The sequence below is a fragment of the Molossus molossus genome, unplaced genomic scaffold, assembly GCF_014108415.1.
Source record: "Molossus molossus isolate mMolMol1 unplaced genomic scaffold, mMolMol1.p scaffold_m16_p_19, whole genome shotgun sequence".
NCBI classification, from domain to species: Eukaryota; Metazoa; Chordata; class Mammalia; order Chiroptera; family Molossidae; genus Molossus; species Molossus molossus.
In genome coordinates this window covers 40,786,136-40,807,012 of record NW_023425354.1, presented here as the reverse complement: position 1 = coordinate 40,807,012, position 20,877 = coordinate 40,786,136, and the positions used below count along the sequence as shown (strand labels likewise).

At 38.5% G+C, this 20,877-nt stretch overlaps 1 protein-coding gene across 1 annotated transcript in view; it reads right to left on the bottom strand.

Annotated features, from left to right (window-relative positions):
* The window catches only part of CPD (carboxypeptidase D), a 71,534-nt gene extending 51,848 nt beyond the window's left edge, over positions 1–19,686 (bottom strand). Inside the window, exons 1-2 of the mRNA XM_036270004.1 lie at positions 18,932–19,686; positions 12,978–13,225 (exon numbers count right to left, since the gene is read on the bottom strand). Of these exons, the coding sequence (XP_036125897.1) occupies positions 12,978–13,225; positions 18,932–19,686 (1,003 nt within the window). The remainder of the gene's footprint in view (positions 1–12,977; positions 13,226–18,931) is intronic.
* Positions 19,687–20,877: the final 1,191 nt, after the last annotated feature.

Genomic DNA, 20,877 nt, shown 5'->3' with positions numbered 1-20,877 from the left:
TAAACATTCAAGCAATCCAATAGAAGGAAGGAAATAGGAAGCAATGAAATAAAAAACTGAGGGACAAAAAATAAAAATGTAGACCTAAATCCAAAAATACCAACAATTATATTCAATGTAAATGGTACATTTACACCAACTAAAAGACAGAAGTTGCCAAACAGAATTAAAAAATAGGACCGTTGCTGTCTACAAGAAATTCACTTTAAATATAAAGGTATAAGTAAGTAAAAAGTAAAAGAATGAAAAAAGATATACCATGCAAACACAAGTAAAAAAAAAAAAGGAGTGAGTATATTAATATCAGTTAAAGTAGACTTCAGAGCAAGGAAAAGTGGCAGAGATAAAGAGAAAATTTACCTAATGATAAAAGGGTCAATTTACCAAGATGACATAACAATCCTACGTGGGACCTAACAACAGAACTTCCAAGTACATAAAACAAAACTGATAGTTCTAAAAGGAAAAATGGACAAATCTAAAATTATGGTTGCAGACTTCACATTCCACTCTCAGGAATGAACAAAAGGAGTAGTTTGAGAAACAGCAAAGAATAAAGAATTCAAAAATAATACCATCAGCTAACTAAATCTAAATGATATTTATTCTTTTCAAGTACACATGGAACATTCACCAAGATAGACCATATCCTAGGTTATAAAACAAATTTAACAAATTTAAAAGAACTGAAATCTTATAAAATATATTCTTTTTTTTTTTTTTTTTTATCCTCACCCGAGGACATTTTTGCATTTTTTGTTCAGATAGAGTGGGAGGGAGAGAGAGGAAGAGTGAGAGAGAAACATCGACGTGAAGGGACACATCGAGTGGCTGCCACCCGCACGACCAACCAGGGCCGGGGACAAACTGCAACCGAGGTACATGCCCTTAGCGGGAACCGAACCCGGGTCTCTCTGTACCGCAGGCCGACGCTCTAACCGCTGAGCCAAACCGGCCAGGGCATAAAATATATTCTTTAACATGATGGAATTACATAGCAATAACAGAAAGCTATCTACAAAATAGCTTTCTCTTAATGAAATCTCATAAAAATAAAGCACATTTCCTTTGAGCTAATAATAATGAGCTATTCCCAGAGGGCAATCAGTGAGTTGTGCTATATTACCTTAATCTATCTGTTTTGAAACTCATAGGAATCAGCAATGTCAGGAGAATAGAAACTGTGGCTCAGTGCATTGAGTGTTGTCCCATGGGCTGAGGTCCCGTTTCGATTCCTGGTCAGGGCACATGCCCAGGTTTCAGGCTGGATCACCAGAAGGGGATATGCAAAAGGCAGCCGATGAAAGTTTCTCTCTCACACTGATGTTTCTCTCTCTCCCTTCCTCTCTCTCTCTAAAAAAAATCAAGCCCTGGCTGGTTTGGTTCAGCAGTTGGAGCTTTGACCAGAGAGTCCTGGGTTTGGTTCCCGCTAGGGGCATGCACCAAAAAAAAAAAAAAAAAAAAATCAATAAAAACATATTTTTTAAAAAATAGCAAACTAATTTTTACTTCACAAGACACAAAAAAGTTATTCTAACTTTAGAATATAAAAAAAACTTTATCACCAATTTCAAGTTTTAGTTTAAAAATTATTTTTAAAAAAGCATCTAAGAAACCGCAAACAAATGGGGATATTAACTGAGATGCCACAAACAGGCATTATTTGCCATCTGTGTTAAATTTAACATTTATCTTTTCAATACTAAATGTCAAAGACTGTATAAAAAGTAATCTTAACTAAGTAGCTGGTTCAGATTTTTTGTCTTGATATTTTTCCTTAACAGAAAACCTACTATTCAAAGCTAGAGTTCACTGAAACTACCACCAATCTGTAGATAGGCCTGACGTTAATGACAGCTGTAGCTACTGCCAGATTCAGTTAATCATGTGGTTCAACAGACTAAAGGATAAAATGTCAGATTTCAGAACAACATCTTTATCCAGTCAAAGAAAAATTTCAATTTTGGAGGTGAAATATTCATTATAGGCATACCTCAAAGCAATAGGCACTTTACTAAAAAGTATAATCTGTTATTTATTTTACTTATTAGTAATCATAAATAAGCAAGCCTCTATTTTCCATTAGTCTCTCAGAGGGCTATCTAAATCAATGACTTTCAAACTTTATTTATTTATATGAAAATAACTTTGAAAAATTATGCAATACTTTATATATTCTTAAGTCGGTATCCAAAAGTTTTCATCTTAAGTTTGAATAGTACAAAATATGTAAATTTTAATGTTTCCTGCATAATGTAAATTTTTATATTTTTAAATAAAACTTACATTATTGTTTTAGATGTATCCAAATAAATAAAAGTACTGTAGATTTGATACTCTATAGAATCATCTATTTAAAACTTGCATGAACACACTCAAATGGCAGAAATTTTACATCTTCCCTTTTTCTCTTTGAACTTTTATTTCCATTCCACTTCCTCTAGATTATTTGAATGTGATGTACTTGTATGTGTGAAAGTCTCTCATTGATCATCCTAAAATACTGTAATATATTAAATGTATGTGTGTGTTTTTAAATTTTTCTTACTTTCCAATGACCTTAGTGCCCTAAATATTAAATGTTTGTCTTCTAGATTGAATTATTACAATAACTACTGATATACAATTTATCATAAAGGCATAATCTTATTATAAATTTTGATAAGTAATAAACATACATGTAATAATTACTGAAAATATCTTTTTTTGTTTGTTATTCTTCACCTGAGGATATTTTTCCATTGATTTTCAGAAAGGGTGGGGGGAGAAAAAGAAACGTCAATGTGAAAGAGACACAGATTCAACCAATCTATGTGATTGCCTCCTGCACATGCCCCAAAGGGGCAGGGATCAAACCTGCAACCCAGGGACGTGCTCTTGACCTTTGGTGCTCTGGCTGACGCTCTAACCACTGAGTTACATCAGCCAGGGCTCAAAACATATCTTTGCGTGAGAAATTTATGACACTATTAAAGTAATCACTAAATTGTCCCTTCTGTTTCGGTGCCCTGAAAGTGGGAGAAGAGAATAGGAGATTCAACCTCTTCAGCAATTATTTTTCTCAGGCAGACCAATTTTAGGAAAGAGTAGGTATGAAAGATCTGCTCATTTATTTCCTTAACATTATCCAAATTAACTGGTCTCTTCCTCTTCCCCATAGATACCGCACTTTGAAAACCACTGATTTAGGCCTAGCCAGCGTGGCTCAGTTGGTTAGAGTCGTCCGTACACTGAAAGGTCTCAGGTTCAATTCCCAGTCAGATGTTTCACTCTTACATCAGTCTTTCTTTCTCTCTCTCTCCATTCCTTTCCTCTCTCTCTCTCTCTCTCTCTCTCTCTCTCTCTCTCTCTCAAAATCAATAAAAGCATGTACTTGAGTGAGGATTAAAAAAAGAAAACCAGTGAGTTAGACTATTTCCTATATTCACAAGAGGAGTTGGTAAAGGTAAAATTTTGCTTTTAAACCTTCCTACCAATCCAGGGTTTTCTATGCTCAGAAAAAAAATAAATGCAATGTACTATGAAACCTACAATGTTTTTATTCTTTTATCAGTGTCAAAGAACAAGACTAAAAGATAACCACTAGAAATCTGTCTAGTATTGTAACAAATTGTGATCAATTCTAATTGTTATCGGTAACAAACTCTTCTGATCAAAGGAGCTACTCACACCCATTAAACTGCTTCAATCCATTTGTCTCACAATTAATAGTCTTCATATGCTTTAGGATACCCAATTCCTCTTTAACATGGAACCAGTCCCTATTACTGTTGTCACTACAGAGATCTAGCTTTGGGGGAAGGGGTGCTTAAATACATTCAATTATTCATTCAAAGGCGGAACACTAATGATTCACTCAAATTTTTCAAGCAGAAAGCCAATTGAAAAAATATAATCAATGTTTCAATGTTAAGATAAACACAGAAAGTTTTTCGTTAACCTGCCTAAGTAGGCCAACTATAATGTATCAAACTATATCACATAAGACTCCTATAACTCTTTCGGAGAAAAACACTGCAATGTTTGTTTGTTTTTTAATAAATTTTTTTCTTTGTTGATTTTAGAGAGGAAGGGAGAGGGGGAGAATAGAAACACCAATGAAAGAACATCAATTGGCCACCTCCTGCATGCCCCGCACTGGAAATTGGGCCCACAACCTGAGCATGTGCCCTGACTGGGAATTGAACCAGCGACTTCTTGGTACATGGGTTGACGCTCAGACACTGAGCAGCCACACCGGCCAGGCTGTTTGTCTTTTTTTTTATTAGGAGAAGCATTTTAGAGTGTAGAAATATTAGATAGGCAATTTCCACTCTATTCAAATCTGAAGTTTATTGTTATTTTTTAAAGAAAACTATTTTAGCCCTGGCCAGTTTGGCTCAGCGGTTAGAGCGTCGGCCTGTGGTCCGGAGAGACCTGGGTTCGGTTCTTGCTAAGGGCACGTACTTCGGTTGCAGTTTGTCCCCGGCCCTGGTTGGTCGTGCGGGTGGCAGCCACTCGATGTGTCCCTTCACGTCGATGTTTCTCTCTCTCTCTCCCTTCCTCTCTCTCCCTCCCGCTCTATCTGTACAGAAAAAAAAAGAAAACTATTTTAAAGGATAGTTAGAAGTCCTTACAACTTTAGGTTTTATAACAACTTATTTATAGATAATAAGTGAGTTATTAAGTGATGATTTTGCACTCAAGATATTTTAAAAAACTAATTAGCATGATGTTCATAAAATATTTTAAATGTAACATCTGGGTCAAATGAATGGAAAAAACAGAGACTGCCCTTGAAAATAAAAAAGTCCCTATATTCTTGATCTTTAAATTCCATTTCATTTTGACCAACTCCTAACTGAACTTGGTCTTTGTATTCTGAGAAACTTATTTTATGAAAATATACTTCCTTTACCACTCCCACTAAATATATATTTGCTAGTGATATGATTCTACAAAGTTAAACTAAATTACCCAGTCCTGCATCTGTTTGCAGTTTTATCTAAGTCAACATTCTATCACACACAGCTCTCTGAACTGACCTTTCCTTTAAAAATACTTTCCAATTCTCTACCACCTGAGTTAAATAGAAGAAGAGAAAAAAGCACAACTATTTTTAGACATCAGATATGAAGATTTAGAAGCAAAATTCTAAAATACTGTTTAGTGTTTGGTTCTCAATCATTCATATAGTTTTTTACTTCCACACATTACCATATATACAACTGCACTGCTCCTAGAAGTCACATTTTATATTAGGCTACATTTCCGTTTACTAAAGCAAACTCATGACTCACATAGAAGCAAATATTCTGTTTGAGTATTGTTTTACTATTTTTTTCCTTTTATTTTATTTATTTATTTATTTATTGGTACATGCCCCTAGCGGGAACTCAAACCGGGACTCTCTGGTCCGCAGGCCGATGCTCCAACCACTGAGCCAAACCGGCCAGGGCTGTTTCCTTTTAAATTAGGTGGCACTCAGAGTAAAAGAGAGAAAAAGGAAGACTGAGATCCAATCAGCTCCTTAATGTATAAGATCAGATATGACCAAATGCACTTTATTAATGCATATTTATCAACAGTATCCTTAAAACATGAACAGGCTGGGAATGTCTGAACTATCAGCATTCTTTTAAAAAATATATTTTTATTGATTTCTAGAGAGAGAAGAAGAGAGAGGGAGAGAGAGAAACATCAATGTAAGAGCAAAACACTGATCGGCTGACTCCTGCATGCCACACACTGTGGATAGAGCCCCAAATCCGGGCATGTGCCCTGACTGGGAATAGAACCAGCAACCTTTTGTTGTATGGGATGATGCCCAACTGAGCCACACCAGCCAGGGATGAACTATCAGCATGCATTCATTCTCTCTCTCTCTCTCTCTCTCTCAGATCAGCATTTTTTTTTTTTTTATCCTCACCCGAGGATATTTTTCCATTTTTTGTACAGATAGAGTGGGAGGGAGAGAGAGGGAGAGACAGACAGAAACATCGACGTGAAGGGACACATCGAGTGGCTGCCACCCGCACGACCAACCAGGGCCGGGGACAAACTGCAACCGAAGTACGTGCCCTTAGCGGGAACTGAACCTGGGTCTCTCCAGACCGCAGGCCGACGCTCTAACCGCTGAGCCAAACTGGCCAGGGCAGATCAGCATTTTTTTTATAATTAATTAATTTATTTTTGTTACAGGTGTTTCTCCTTTTCCCCCCAGATTCCCTCCTCCCCCACCCTCCCCTCCCTGTCCCCAGCTTTGTTGTCCATGTCCGTTGTCCATGCATACATGCATATAAGTTCTGTGGTTTATCTCTCCTCCACCACCCCCTCTTATGGGAATTGTCAGTCTGTACCCCATTTCCACGTCTCTGGGACTACCCCATTCCTCAGACTGTTATGTTCATTATATTCCACAAATAAGTGAGATCATATGATACTGGTCTTTCTCTGTTTGGCTTGTTTCGCTTAGGATAATACTTTCCAGGTCCCTTTCAAAGGATAAGAGATCTTTCTTTCTTACAGCTGCATAGTACTCCATTGTATATATGTACCACAGTTTTTTGTTTTTTTTTTATCCTCACCCGATGATATTTTTTTTCCATTTTTTTGTTCAGATAGTGTGGGAGGGAAAGAGAGAGAGAGAGAGAGAGAGACATTGACATGAAAGGGACACATCAAGTGGCTGCCACTTGCACAACCAACCAGGACCAGGGACAAACTGCAACTGAGGTACATGCCCTTAGTGGGAACTGAACCCGGGTCTCTCTGGACAGCAGGCCGATGTTCTAACCACTGAGCCAAACCGGCCAGGGCTACCACAGCTTTTCTTTAAAGAAAACATCCCAGTATAAAATGCCAGAAGTACATTCACTTTGGAGATGAAAAATCACCCATCTGTCCCATCTGTGTGTGTGTGTAAATGTATGTGTGTGTAAATGTATGTGTGTATGTATATGTATGTGTATATATATATATATATATATATAGTCTCAATAGATAGATATACAGTCATGTGCTGCTTAATGATGTGTATACATTCTGAGAGATGCATTGTTAGGTGACTTTGTTGTGCAAACATCACAGGGTGCACTTACACAGACCAAGATGGTCTAACCTACTACACACCTAGGCAACATGGTACTGCCTATTGCTCTTAAGCTAAAAACCTATAAAGCATGTTACTATACAAAACAGCACAAGATTAAATCAAGCACAAGAGAAAATGATGCAATCAAGAGACTTGGTAAACACCAGGCGTGAGGCTGCTGCCAGTGTAACAGGGCATTCTGTCCTACAGTAAACATTTTTTTTTATAAGTAGAAAGAGTATACTCTAAAATAAAGATAAAAAGTACAGTGGACCTTGGTTGCTCGAACTTAATATGTTCCTGAAGATTCTTCGAGAAGTGATTTGTTGAAAACCGAATCATTTTTTTTCTCATTAGAAATAAAGTAAATTGAATTAATCCATTCCAGACCCCCAAATGATTCCGTTTTAACCTTTCTTGTATACAGTACATGTCTAATGTACTGTTTAATCTAACAAGAAGGACATAAAATGTAAATGAAAATTGACAAAAAGGAAATGAAATGTACAGTAAAAAAATGAAAATTGCCTGGGCTGGTTTGGCTCAGCAGTTGGAGCATTGGCCTGGGGACCAGAGAGTCCTGGGTTCGGTTCCCACTAGGGGCATGTACTAAAAAAAAAAAAAAAAAAAAAAAGAAAGAAAAGAAAGAAAATCTGCATACTCATTAGAACTTACCTTTAATGTTGAGAGCTATTATTGATGACTGAACATGGAGAAGAGGGTTGGAGGGATGTAGGGATGCAGGGATAATACTGTTTGGAAGGGGAGTCTTCTTCCATATAAAGGTCAGATAGCTATTCTTATGGGGTTCTTTTGATCTTTTCTCTCTCCGCTCCACTAGAACTTGCTTCAGGCTCACTGGGTCTCTATCTCACTAAAAATCTATCCAATGATGTTTGGTTTTGCCTACGTTTTTAACACTTGCCTGATGTGAAACACTGTGCTGTCACCGAACAAGTTCATCTCATGGTTTGCTACTTCTTTGTCAGGGTGATATTTTTCAGTAAATATTCACAGCACAATTTCCTGAGATGTTAACAATGCAAGGTTTAGAGGTAAACTGACTCATACATAATTCTCTCCTTTGTTGCCTGAGAGGCACGTGACTGATCATACAGGTGTCAGCATGAAAGGGTTGTTGGGTTGAAAACCAATTCTGTCTGACATCTGAGACATTTTTTTCCCTTGTGAACAACTTGGTCAAAAACCTAATTGTTCAAGATGGGAGACATTCGAAAATCAAGGTTTGACTGAATAGTATAGTAAGTAAATAAGCCAGTAACATAGTTGTTTATCCTTATCAAGTATTATGTACTGTAAATTAATGTATGTGCTACTTTTATACTACTGGCAGTGCAGTAGGTTTGTTTACACCAGCATCACCACAAACATGGGAGTAATGCACTACGACACTACGATGTTACAATGGCTATAACATTGCTATTTCAGCTCCATTATAATCTTATTGAATCATCGTCACATATGTAGTCTGTCATTGACCTAGACATAGTTATACAGCACCTAACTCTGTGTGTGTGTGTGTGTGTGTGTGTGTGTGTGTAAATTTCTGGCTCTAAGCAATTAAATTATGTAAGTAAACAATATCAATTCAATTTTCAAAATCATGTACACTGTCATATGCTTTCCACATCTCTCATAACTCCTAAATCTCTCTATCATCTTGACCTCCATCTTGAGTTCCAGATTCTATTTCCCAACTTGCCCGTTGAGTACTTGTAACTATTATATCAAGTATGACCTCCAATTTTCACTTCTCTCCTAGCCAAAGGGAACACACACACACACACACACACACACACACACAGAGCTGGTCAATGGCAGAGTTGGGATTCAAACTGAAGGCAGCAGGATTCCAAAGCCTGCTCTTAGCCACTATACTACACTGCCTTCCAGAGTCCTATCTTCAGGAAAACAAAGTGGGATTACTTGACCTTTTTAAAATGTTATAAGTTTAAACAGGGCAATTCTTAAAAGTTGACTTAAACTATAATTCAGTTTCATTAAATTTACTTTGGAATGAATATACTAAACCATCAGATGATTTTTTTAATGTCTTCCATGAAGGAAAATAATATTAAAGAGTGGTAGACAAAAGGCATATAAATCAGTACACTGTGGTTAAAAAAAAAAAATAGAAGAAAGCCTGCTTCATGAATAAGTTCAGCTTAGGCTCTCACAATAACACAACTATTCACAGGCCTTATTAGGATAATCATTCCCTATATGGATCCTGCAGGTTTGAGAGACATGTTGAGAGAAGCAAGGCTGACCCACATTAGCAGCTAGATATGCTGTCAAACCCGCAATGGAGGTGAAGATGGTGGGGCCAGATCACCTCACATCCACACCGCTAATAACGTGGTCTGATCTTTGAGAGCAGGAATTGTTTGCTTTGCTCCCCTGTGTCCTCATCACCTAATACATGGAACATGGCAGGTATTTAGTTAATAGTTGCTAAGTGAATATTGCACAAGTTACTCACAAAATATTTCTTTTCTCAGGCTTTGACTTCCTATAATGCAACAGGGCTAGACTAGATCAATATATTCACTTTTAGCTCTGAAATATTTCTTTGAGCTAGAATTTCTAAATACATCACATAAAGCATCAGTAAAATTGCTCCAAGACATCTGGGTCTGAATATATGCCTAGTCACAAGGTTTCATAACACCTTACAACATCTTACTTAGGCAATCTCACACAAGACAAATAATGAATTTGCTCCGTTAGAAATACTGAAATAGCTCGATATTGCTAGATGGGAAGAGATAAAAGCTAGCTATTGTAGAAATAATATAACATAAAATATGTCTGACAAATCAGCTAAAAAAGGAGAAAAGTTGATGTTCATAAAAACAATAACAATAGTAGCATCAAAATTTAGTTTCTTCAGATGTCTGAAGAATGAGAAAAATCTGTTTGCTGGTTAAACCAAATAATCTTACTGTGAAGACACTATTTTTAATTTTTTTTATCCTCACCCAAGGACATTTTTGCATTTATCTTCAGATAGAGTGGGAGGGGAAGAGAGAGAGAGAGAGAGACATCAACTGGTGGCCACCCACACGACCCCAACTGGGGCCGGGGTCAAACTGCAACCGAGGTACATGCCCTTAGCGGGAACTGAACCCAGGACTCTCTGGTCCACGGGCCGACACTCTAACCGCTAAGCCAAACTGGCCAGGGCAAGACACTATTTTTTAAATAGTATAGCATAGATTTATCTCCCATAATCAATTGTTAATTAGAAATTACTTCCTAACCTTTTACAACTTTCTCCAAAAAGGAAAAATAAATAATTTTAAATAATTTTAAACCCATTATTTTAAATAATATCTCAAATAATGGAGCACCTTAACTATACCACAGAACTACTAGTTCATGAAGTCAGGTTTCACTAAATATATTTGCTGAAGATTGAAATATAATTAAAGTATGTCCCTTATCTATAAAAAATTTAAATTGTTTTCAAATCACCTCTAGTTGTTATCAGCAGAAAGTTTTATTTCTAAATATTTCAGATCTCTTTGTGGATGCTTGTTATACACAGGATCAGGCAAAGGTAGGTTTACAGTTGTGGGTACACAAAACACAGAGTTTATTCTCATATTATTATTTACTATTGTATTATTTTCCATACAAACAACTGTGAGCCTACTTTTGCCCCACCCCATATAAGAAACATTGGTAGAAACTATAGGGAAATTGGAAAACTCTAGGAAGTATAAAGTCCTCATACATAGGGCCCAATCTGAGTACACATGGCTTGACATAAAAAGTCAAAAAGTAATTTAAAAGTTTAAGTAAAGGCACATTAAGAGAAACGTCATAAGATACTTTATAATATGACTAATTGCCAATAAAAACAAAAGGAAGACCCCAGGGCATTTAATCACAGGCAAAGTTTTAGAAGAAAAACGTTAACACTGATGACCTTTTCCATGGGTTGACATGTTCTTTCTGGTTATTCTTAGTTAAACAGTCTAAGCTTGTGTATAAAAACAAAAAAGTTATTATTCAGAGGATACCAAAAGTTTAAAATCAACAATAGCTGTTTTTATAACATTTAAAAGAAAAGGTAAACGATTCAAGCTTACTTTAACAATTCTGTTAAATATAGCATTCCCATGAGAAATTGGAAGCCTTGTACATTGCTGGTGGAAATATAAAATGGTGTAGCCAACGTGGTAAACAGTTTGATGGTTCCTTAAAAGCTAAACATAGAATTACCGCATGATCCAGCAATTCAACTCCTGAGTATATACCCAAAATATTTAAAAACAAGGACTCAAACAGATATTTGCACACCAACTTTCATAGCAGCATTATTCATAATAGCCAAAGATGAAGACAATCCCACTTCATGGACAGATGAATGGATAAAGGAAACATAGTACACATATACATACAATGGAATATTTATCAGTTGTAAATAGGAATGAAGTTCTGATACATGCTACAAAATAGATGAACCTTGAAAACATTATGCTAAGTGAAATAAGCCAGAGGCAGGACAAATATGATATGATTCCAGTTATATGAAATATCTACAATAGGCAAATTTATAGAGACAGAAAGATTAGAAGTTACCAGTACATAAATGTCTAATCACTATATTGTACACCTGAAACTAATAAATATTGTATGTCAACTGTAAATTAAACAATTTTTTAAAAATTACCAGGGGCTGGGGAGGAGAAGGAAATAGAGACTTAATGCTTAATGGTTATAAAGTTTCTGACTGGGGTGATGAAAAGGTTTTATAGACAGTGGTGATACAGTTGTACAACATTGTGAATAAATTAATGCCACTTAAGTCTACATTTAAAAAATGGTAAAAATGGCCTGGCCAGTGTGGCTCAGTGGATTGAGCATAGTCCCATGGACTGAGAGGTTCTGGTTCAATTCCTGGTCAAGGGCACATGCTCAAGTTGTGCCCTTGATCCCCAGTAGGGAGATGCAGGAGGCAGCCAATTGATGTTTCTCTCTCATATGGATGTTTCTATCTTTCTCTCCTCTCTCTCTAAAATATCAATAAAAACATATTAATCCCTGGCCAGTTTTCTCAGTGGTTAGAGCATCAGCCCGTGGACCAGAGAGTCCTGGGTTCTATTCCTGTCAAGGGCACGTACCTCGGTTGCAGTTCAGTCCCCAGCCCTGGTCAGGGTTGTGCGGGAGGCAACCAATCGATGTGTCTCTCTCACATCGCTGTTTCACTATCTCTCCCTCCCTCCCTCCCACTCTGTCTGAAAATAAATGAAAAAAATATCCTCGGGTGAGAATTAAAAAAAAAAAAAAGAGAGAGAGAGAGTGTTGATATGATTGTTCTAGACTGGAGAAACTAAAACAAAACAAAACACAAAAGTCAAGTGCAGGTTTTGAACCCTGACTGGATGTGGTCTGCAGGAAAAGGAGCTATAAAGAATATTTTGGGGATAAAAGAGAAAATTTGAGTTACAGACAGACACCATGTGTGATGATAGTATTGAATTATTGTTGATTTCTCAGTTATAGTAATAGTACATAGTTGTACAAGAGAATGTCCCTATACTTAGGAAATACATGCTGAGGTGCTTACAGATACAGTGTCATGAAATCTGCAACTACTTTTGGAAGGTTTGACAAAAGAGAATGAGGGGTGGGGGAGGGAGGGAGAGGGCAAGCTGGAACTTCTGGGGTAAGATAACAGTTAATGAATTTAAATGAAGGATATATAGATGTGCATGCAGTTTCCTTTCCATTTTACTGTGGGTTTGAAAATTTCAAAATAAAAAAAGATTTTAGAAAATTAGAATTCTTCAGTTTCCTCTTTTCTACTCAGAGTATACTTAAGGAAGTTAAATTAGCAATGGAAAAAATATAGCAAATTCAGTGTCTTACATACCTTCTACATCATACCAATGTGCACCATTCGTGATCCCATCTTTGAAAGTCTCATCTTCATCACCGGGACAATGAGGCGCCCCAGTTTTCATGATGGGGTGGTTTGAAGCATAGGCTTTTGCCAAGTATTTAAATACTTCATCATCTGAGGTTTTGCTATAGATTCCAGTGGCCTTATGTTCTGGAGAATCATCAAAAGGATAGCTTGCTACCACTGAGCCACCATGCAGATTTCCAGAAAGCACGAACCTTTGAAAATACAACCAAATCACTTATTACTAAAAAAAAGGACATAGAAAACACTATGTATTTAACTTGTTTACATCTTTCAGCCTTGGCCTGTGTAGCTCAGTTAGTTGGAGTGTCACCTTGTATACCAAAAAGCTGTGGGTTCTATCCCTGGTCAGGGCACATACCTATGTTGTAGGTTTGATCCCCAGTCTGGTCCACACATGTATAGAAGGCAACCAATCGATGTTCTCACTCACATCAATGTCTCCCCCCCTACACACCTGTTCTCTAAAATCAATAAGCATATCCTCAGGTGAAGAGTTAAAAAAATATATTTTACATCTAAACTCAGTATCTCTCTTGACACTTAGAAGACAACTCTATCAGCCTTTATAAGTAGATCAACAACAACAAAAAATGGAAAGAAAGCATTATTAATTTAACAAATTTTAAGCAGTTTTTATAATTTAAATTAACCTCAAATAACTTTAAATTTTTTTCCCATCATTAAAAAAGTAGCTGGATAACACAGTATAAAATGAATGTTTTCAGGAGACATCTTTTACAGGGAATTCTAAATTCATGTGTTAGTTCAAACAATATGAATTTGCCAATATTCAGTTATTTTTTGACCTACAAAAATGACAACTTTATATAGTTCAACCTAAAATTTGTATTTCATAATGTGTTAATTTTGTAGAAAGTGTGGCTTGTATAAATATTTGTTGAATGCATTAGTTAGGTGAATAACTTCCATGCTTTTTTAAGATAGGGAGTCTAATTTGAAACAGGATGTGTTTTTCTTCCCTCCAGGTTCACAATATAATAAATTCACATTTCTGAGAGAAAAGCCACAGTTGAGAAAACCGGGAGTATGGGGGCTGGGGGAAGGAACCTGATACACTGAGCTGCTTTCAGAGAAAAACAATACAGCACATAAAAGACTAGTCCTCCATTGCATCACTGTAAAAGCAGCTCTTTCTAGGCCCAAGGTTCCTGATTAGAAAATAAACTGACAGGGAGACAAGACTTCTCCTATAAAAGAAACATTTTTACTTTGTTATGTTTCTACTTTTAAGTGAATCCATTTACAATATAGTCAAATTTATAGATACAGAAATATTTCTTTTATAGTGAACACTAAAGGCAAAAACAGGCTGAAGTCCTATTTATACATCTCTCACTCATGTAACAGTTTAACCCATCACTATGAGTAGAGATCAAACACTTTTCTCTTTGTACTTAAAACTGAATTTTCTTGCTTCTGGTCTTTTTGTGGTTGAAATGAACTGACCTACAGAAATGCTAAAGGGGGATTGATTAATAACATTTATTTCTGTATGCTTGAAAGAAAAGGAAACCTATGGTATGTCCAAGAGAAGATCAAACAATGAATATTACACAGAAGCTGTACGTCAGTAGAAAGAATTTAGCCATTAAAGACAGTGATTAAATGCTAAAATAGACTATTAAAAGAGACTAATTAAAAACTAATATAATTATAATTAGCACTTTCCCAGACACCACAGGAGAATGCCATTTGGTATAGCAGCAATAGCACCCTATGGAGCCAGCCAAATATGTGTAAGAACATTCGGTCTCCCAGACCTGTCTCACTAAAAATATGATCAGAAGAAGTTACTGCTTCTACATTCATTGAATCCCTGTTTCTCTCTCCTCTGTAAAATGAGGATTAATGCTACCTACTTCCTATGCTTGTTACGAGAATTAAATAAAATAATACACATGAAACATTTCCAGCAAAACAACTGCTTTATAGCACCTGCTCAACAAGCGTTCCTTCTTTGGAGAGATCCAGCATCTTGCTTAGGGAATCACTGCCTTACAGACTATCATTCTACTCTCCAGTACCACTGCCAGACATTGGGTGACACAATGATACAGAAACAAAAACTAATTACCTATTCTAACATTCTAACTCTACCTTACCATCCCTCCCCCATAGTTTAAGGTATTAACAATTTACTTTCTAGTTTGCATGCCAAAATAATTTAAATACTTTTCCCCCAATGACTTTGAGAAAGTTACAAGAAGGGACCCAGTGCAGGCAATCTATTCAGCAATACATTTTCTTGAGTGTCAACTCTGTGCCAAACAGTCTACATACTAGGGAATACCTTGGTGGGTGAAGAAACAAATATAAAAATGCCCTCAAGGCATTCATATTCTAGTGAAATAAGATGAATAACTAAATATTCTAAATAACTGAAACATGCTACTTTAATAACGTGTTTTCAATTAAAATGTGAAATTCCAAGATTCTCTATTAAATGCCGTTTTTTACTTTGTTCAACAATTCTTGCAAGACTTCTTAGAAATATTATTTAAATGGCTTAACCAGATACGGTACTTTTAGAACAATGAAATACTTGCAATGTACTAAAGTGATAAAATTCAATTACTAGATTTTCCTTACTCTATTTACACAGTTTTAAAAGTACCAATGCTACTCTTTGTCAAACCAACTTTGCATATCATTCTAATTTTATTTGAAAGGTATTTTATGGTTTCCACTTCAGCATCATATCATTCCATGCATAAGATTTAAAGTAGCTGCTAAATATATTATAAATATTATAAACAAGAGTCTATAGATACTAAAATGTAAATCTCTAAGTCAACTCTATTATGCTCTACAGATAACCTCATAAATAACTTTTTAAAATTAAGAGAACTTGATGTCTGATAAACTAAATTCTAAAGATTGAGGAAATAGTAGATATAAATACAATCCTTCAAAAGTAATCTGCAGCCACCCCCAACAATATAATAATGTTTTTCACAAAGATACCAATAATAAAAAAATGTATATGGTAATCTATTAGAACCTAAGAAGATATCTTTGTTTATTTATTTATTTTTAATCCTCAACCGAGGATATTTTTCTATTTATCTTCAGATAGAGTGGGAAGGAGAGAGAGGGAGAGAAAGGGAGCGAAAGGAAGAGAGAGACAAATATCGAAGTGAGAGGGACACATAGACTGGTTGCCTCCCACATGACCCCTACTAGGGCCAAGGATTAACCACAACCATGCCCTTGGACGGAACTGAACCCACAACTCACTGGTCCAGGGGCCAACGCTCTACCACTGAGTCAAACAGATTCTTTTACGAAAGATATATAGTGTGACAAAAATATGGGAGTCAAGTAAATTGTAAAATATTTTAACAATAGAGTTAAAATCTTGTATATTTTCCTAAGTACATGTCTCAATTATCAAGATACAAAACACTCCCTGGATGAAGTTTAAAGTGAGAAAAAGAAAATAAACTTCACTTTTCTAAGCAGGAGGAAATAAGTTTTAAATTTTACATATTCAAAATAATAAAAATGTATTTCTAATAGCTAAGTAAATAGGGTATCAAAAAAATTGTTCAAATGATTTATTTCACAAAATACACTAAAAAAGGTATTTTCCCCACACAGACAAACTAATGTTTGTGGTTTTTAAATTTCCTATCTGTAAAGCTGACTCTACAGTTAGGCATCAGTCTCAAATTGTGTATGTGCTTATGTTTTTAATTTTATTCACATATTAGTATCCTTTGCTACTTGTTAATCATCAAGAATGTGCATTTTGAGTTAATTTTTGAAGACTGAGGATGGATGGATGTACTTCTCACCCTATATATAGTCACCTACTTTGTCTTCTATTTAGGGTTACATGTTTGAAGAAGGGCTGGGTATGATTAGGGTAGTCCATAGTCACAGAACAAAATGACTTTCTATGTAATACCAACTGAGACAGGTGAGCTTTTAAAATCCTCATAAGCTCCTATCATAGAACTAACTGGCCCAGATCATAACTTATAATAATTAAATACTGGGGATATGAAAGAATTAACCAGATTATGAATTCCAAATTTTAAAGTGTAAAGCATTCTGTATAGCTTCAAGGTGACACCAAGATAAAGCTCATTTTCATTTTGGTTACAGCAGAACTAACATTGAATTGAAGAATCTAGTCACAGAATTTATATCCTTGCAAAGTGTGATAGGGCATTTTAAACATGTCACTTAAGCTGTGATGGCCCTTGCTGAGGTGGCTCAGTTGGGTGGAACATGGTCCTGTGCACCAAAGGGTCTCATGTTCAATTCCTGATCAGGGCACATACTCAGGTTGCAGGTTCCATCCCCAGTCCCGGCAAATGCAGGAGGCAATCTATTTCTATTTCTCTCTCTCAAATCAATGGAAAACATGTCTTTGGGTGAGGATTAAAAGAGAAAAGATGTATATTAAAGTCATACTTCTTATGCAAATGTTCAGAGGTTATAACATGGTTATCTTTAAAAAAAAAAAAAAAATTTCCTGAAAGCATATGTGAAATTAAATATCTGCAAGGGATCTCAAAAGGAGGAGCAAAATAAAAGGTGGAAGATAAAAAGAATCTAGAATTGTCACCATGCCCACAAACTTTCTAAGTGCTACATATACTGAAATCCTGTAGAAGAGGTAAGTCCAACTCCTACAGAGAAACTTCTTTGCTCATTATTACTTTTATCTTATCTGTCATTCCAAAATATTCTTCAAATCAAGATAAAAAGACCCCCCCCCCCAAAAAAAATGGAGATATGCTGGCAAAGCTGATTCTTGAAAAAGGGAAGAAGCGTATGTTTACTTCACACATTATTCTTTCTGGAGTAAGTTCCCCATCCTTTATTCCTTGCCTCCGTTTTGCTGAAAACCCTACCCATCTCTCAAGTCTCAGCTCAAGTTCTACCTCTTCCATAGAGATGATCCATATTATTACAGCCCTCACACATTTTGCAGTAGGAACAATTCCTATACAGTTTTACTGGGTACATAAACACACCCCATATGTCTTTATAATATTCTCTTGTTATATACCAATTTCTTGAGGTCATCAGCTTTTAATTTTTAAATCCCACATAATGCTTAATAACACTCAAGGTGTGTATTAAGGGTAACAATAAAGTGCACAAATGACATCAGAAACCCTTCAGAGAGTTTAAAATGAAGCCGATCACAGATGAAGATTCCAGATCTATGCAAGTTCTCCAGCCATCTCCATATGCTCCTTAGCTGAGTCAGAAGTAGTCAAGACTGGAAGAGTACTAGCTTCTGTCAAATAACCAGGAGGAAGACCCTGGGAGTGTCGTTTATCATACAGTCTTTTCTCTATGGCTGCTAAGAGCACTCACAACCTGCTTGAATCTAAGTCCCTGCTATGCTCTGTACTATGTAAATTATTTAACCAATCTGACCCTCGATTTCCCCATTTGGAAAACAGGGATATTAATGGTGTCTGTCATCAGGCTGTGGCCACTGAAAGGGCTTAGCACAGTGCCTATAGTAATAAGATCATGGCAATATTGACAGCTTATCTATAAAATGAGTTAGCTGACCTAGGTTATCCTTAAGGTCTCTTCCATCCCTCATGTTCTATGGTCCTGTGAAAAAAGGGACCAAAAAGGAGTCTTCCCTCGAGCCAAACTGCTCTCTTCTTCGCATCCGGTGAACATAGCCTCTAGGCAGAGCGTCTGGGACAATTAGAGGAACAGGAGGCTAAGCGGCCTGTCCTCTAAGCTGCCTTGTCCCCGTTAGGGGATGTCGCCCTCCACCCTAATTACTCCTGTCCCTTAGGCCAGCAAGTACTGTTGGAACGCCTACCAAGCGCAGGGCCCTGCCTCTGCCCCGGAGACTCGCGTGGACTGTGGGGGGGAGGGAGGAGGTCACTCACTTGTTCCTGCGGATCCAGTCGATCAGGGCGCGCACCTCGGGCACGTCGTCCAGCGCCGGGGGTTCACCTGTGCTGAACTGGTCCGGGAAGCTGCGGTTGAGGTCGCGGCCGCGGCTGTTGTCGCGGCCGCTGGCCCCGGGAGGTCCGCCGTCGCCGAAGCCGCAGTCCCCCTCGCGGGCGTGCTCAAACCCATCGGGATTGAGGCTGGGCAGCACGTACACGTCGGTGGTGTTGAGCAAGCGGACGACGCGCGGGTCTCCGCGGCGGTAGCCAGCCGCCAGCTCGCGCGCCAGGTAGATCAGCACCTGGCGCGACACAGTCTCGTCGCCGTGCATGTTGCCCACCAGCTTCACCTGCGGCCGGCCGGGCACCAGCGGCCCGGCCGCATCGGGCCCGGCGTCGCCGTCAGGGGGTGGCGGCCCCAGGCCGGCCGTGAGGCGCAGCACCCACAGCGGCCGGCCCTCCACCGAGCTGCCGATGCTGAAAAGGCGGGCCAGGCCCGGGGGCCCCGCGGCCACCGCCTCCCTCAGAGCCGAGCCCAGCTCCTCTTCGTGGTAGTAGCGATCGAACCGGCCCTCGCTCGCCTCGAAACCCGCACTCGTCGTCGTAGTCGTCGCCTCCGCCTTCTTGATGTGCGCTGCCTGGGCTGGGCTCCGCAGCAGCAGCAGCAGCAGCAGCGGCAGCGGCAGGGGCAGCGGCGGCGGCGGGAGGCGCCCTGGCCGCCAGAGTTGCCGCGCGCCCCAGCCGCTCGCCATCTTCCAGCAGCGCAGCAATCCCGGGCTTCGCTCCCAGCTCCCGGGGCTCCGCGCTCCGGGCGGCCAGGGCCCGCCGCCCCTCCGCGCCTAGCAACCCTCTGGCAGTAGCCAATCGCGGAAGGGCCTTCTGTGGCGTCATGTAGGAGGGCGGGGCTTTCCTTAAAGTAGCCCATTCCCTTTGGTGCCGCCTTCCTCCTGTCCTGGAAGTTTGGTCACTCTCTTCCTTCGCTAGGGTTCCTCTCGCTCTCCTCCCCTCCTCCCCATTCTCTCCGCTTCTCCTCTCCTGGCTCCGTCTCTTTTGTATGGCTTGTCCCTTTCGCTGAGTACTTTTTACTAGCCCCCTTACCATCTTTGCTGCGGTTTTTCCTGGCTGCGCTTTAACGCTTAGAACCGAGAATCAAAAAGCATCAAAAGGTTCGAAAGAAAGTCTAAGGAAGCCTTAGCCCCGTCGGCCTTCCACCGTTCACCCGAGTCGTTATGCCTCGGCTAGGGCCCCATGCCCTACAAGCGACGGGGCACTTGGCGTGGCCGAAGGCTCACTACCTCACAAAGCAGTCCGTTCCCATTTTAGTTTCCGTGTTGAAAGAAGGTGTCTCCTTTGTGTATAGCGATGTCTGCTGTGTAGTAGGCTCCCTTTGTGTTCATTTATATATTTCTTATATATTTCTTTGGTGTCACCCCATATTATTTCACTGCCACTAGCTCCTGTGTGCTCTGGTCTCAGCCCTCTGTAGGCACGTTTCATTTCATAGTTCACTTGACCACCTCTCTCAACTTTCCTGAGCGATTTGTTTATTTAAGTGTAACATTAGAATGACATTTTAAAAGCAAGCATGTATGACATTTCTGGAAACGCTTGGTGAGTATCATTTCTGAACTTCTCAATGTTCTGTCAAAGCTGGCACATATAATGTTTTCTATTCTAAAGAGGCCTTGAACTGGTCCTTTTACACACACACACACACACACACACACACACACTTTATTTTGTTTATTTATTTTGTTAATCCTCACCCAAGGATATTTTTTCCATTGATTTTTTTTTTAAGTGAGAGGGGAGAGAGAGAGAGAGAAACATCAATAACAATATCTCCTGCACACCCCCCGATCAGGCAGGGGATTGAACCTGCAACCTAGATATGCCCTTGACTGGGAATCGAACCTGAAACCCTTCCCTGCATGGGCCGATGC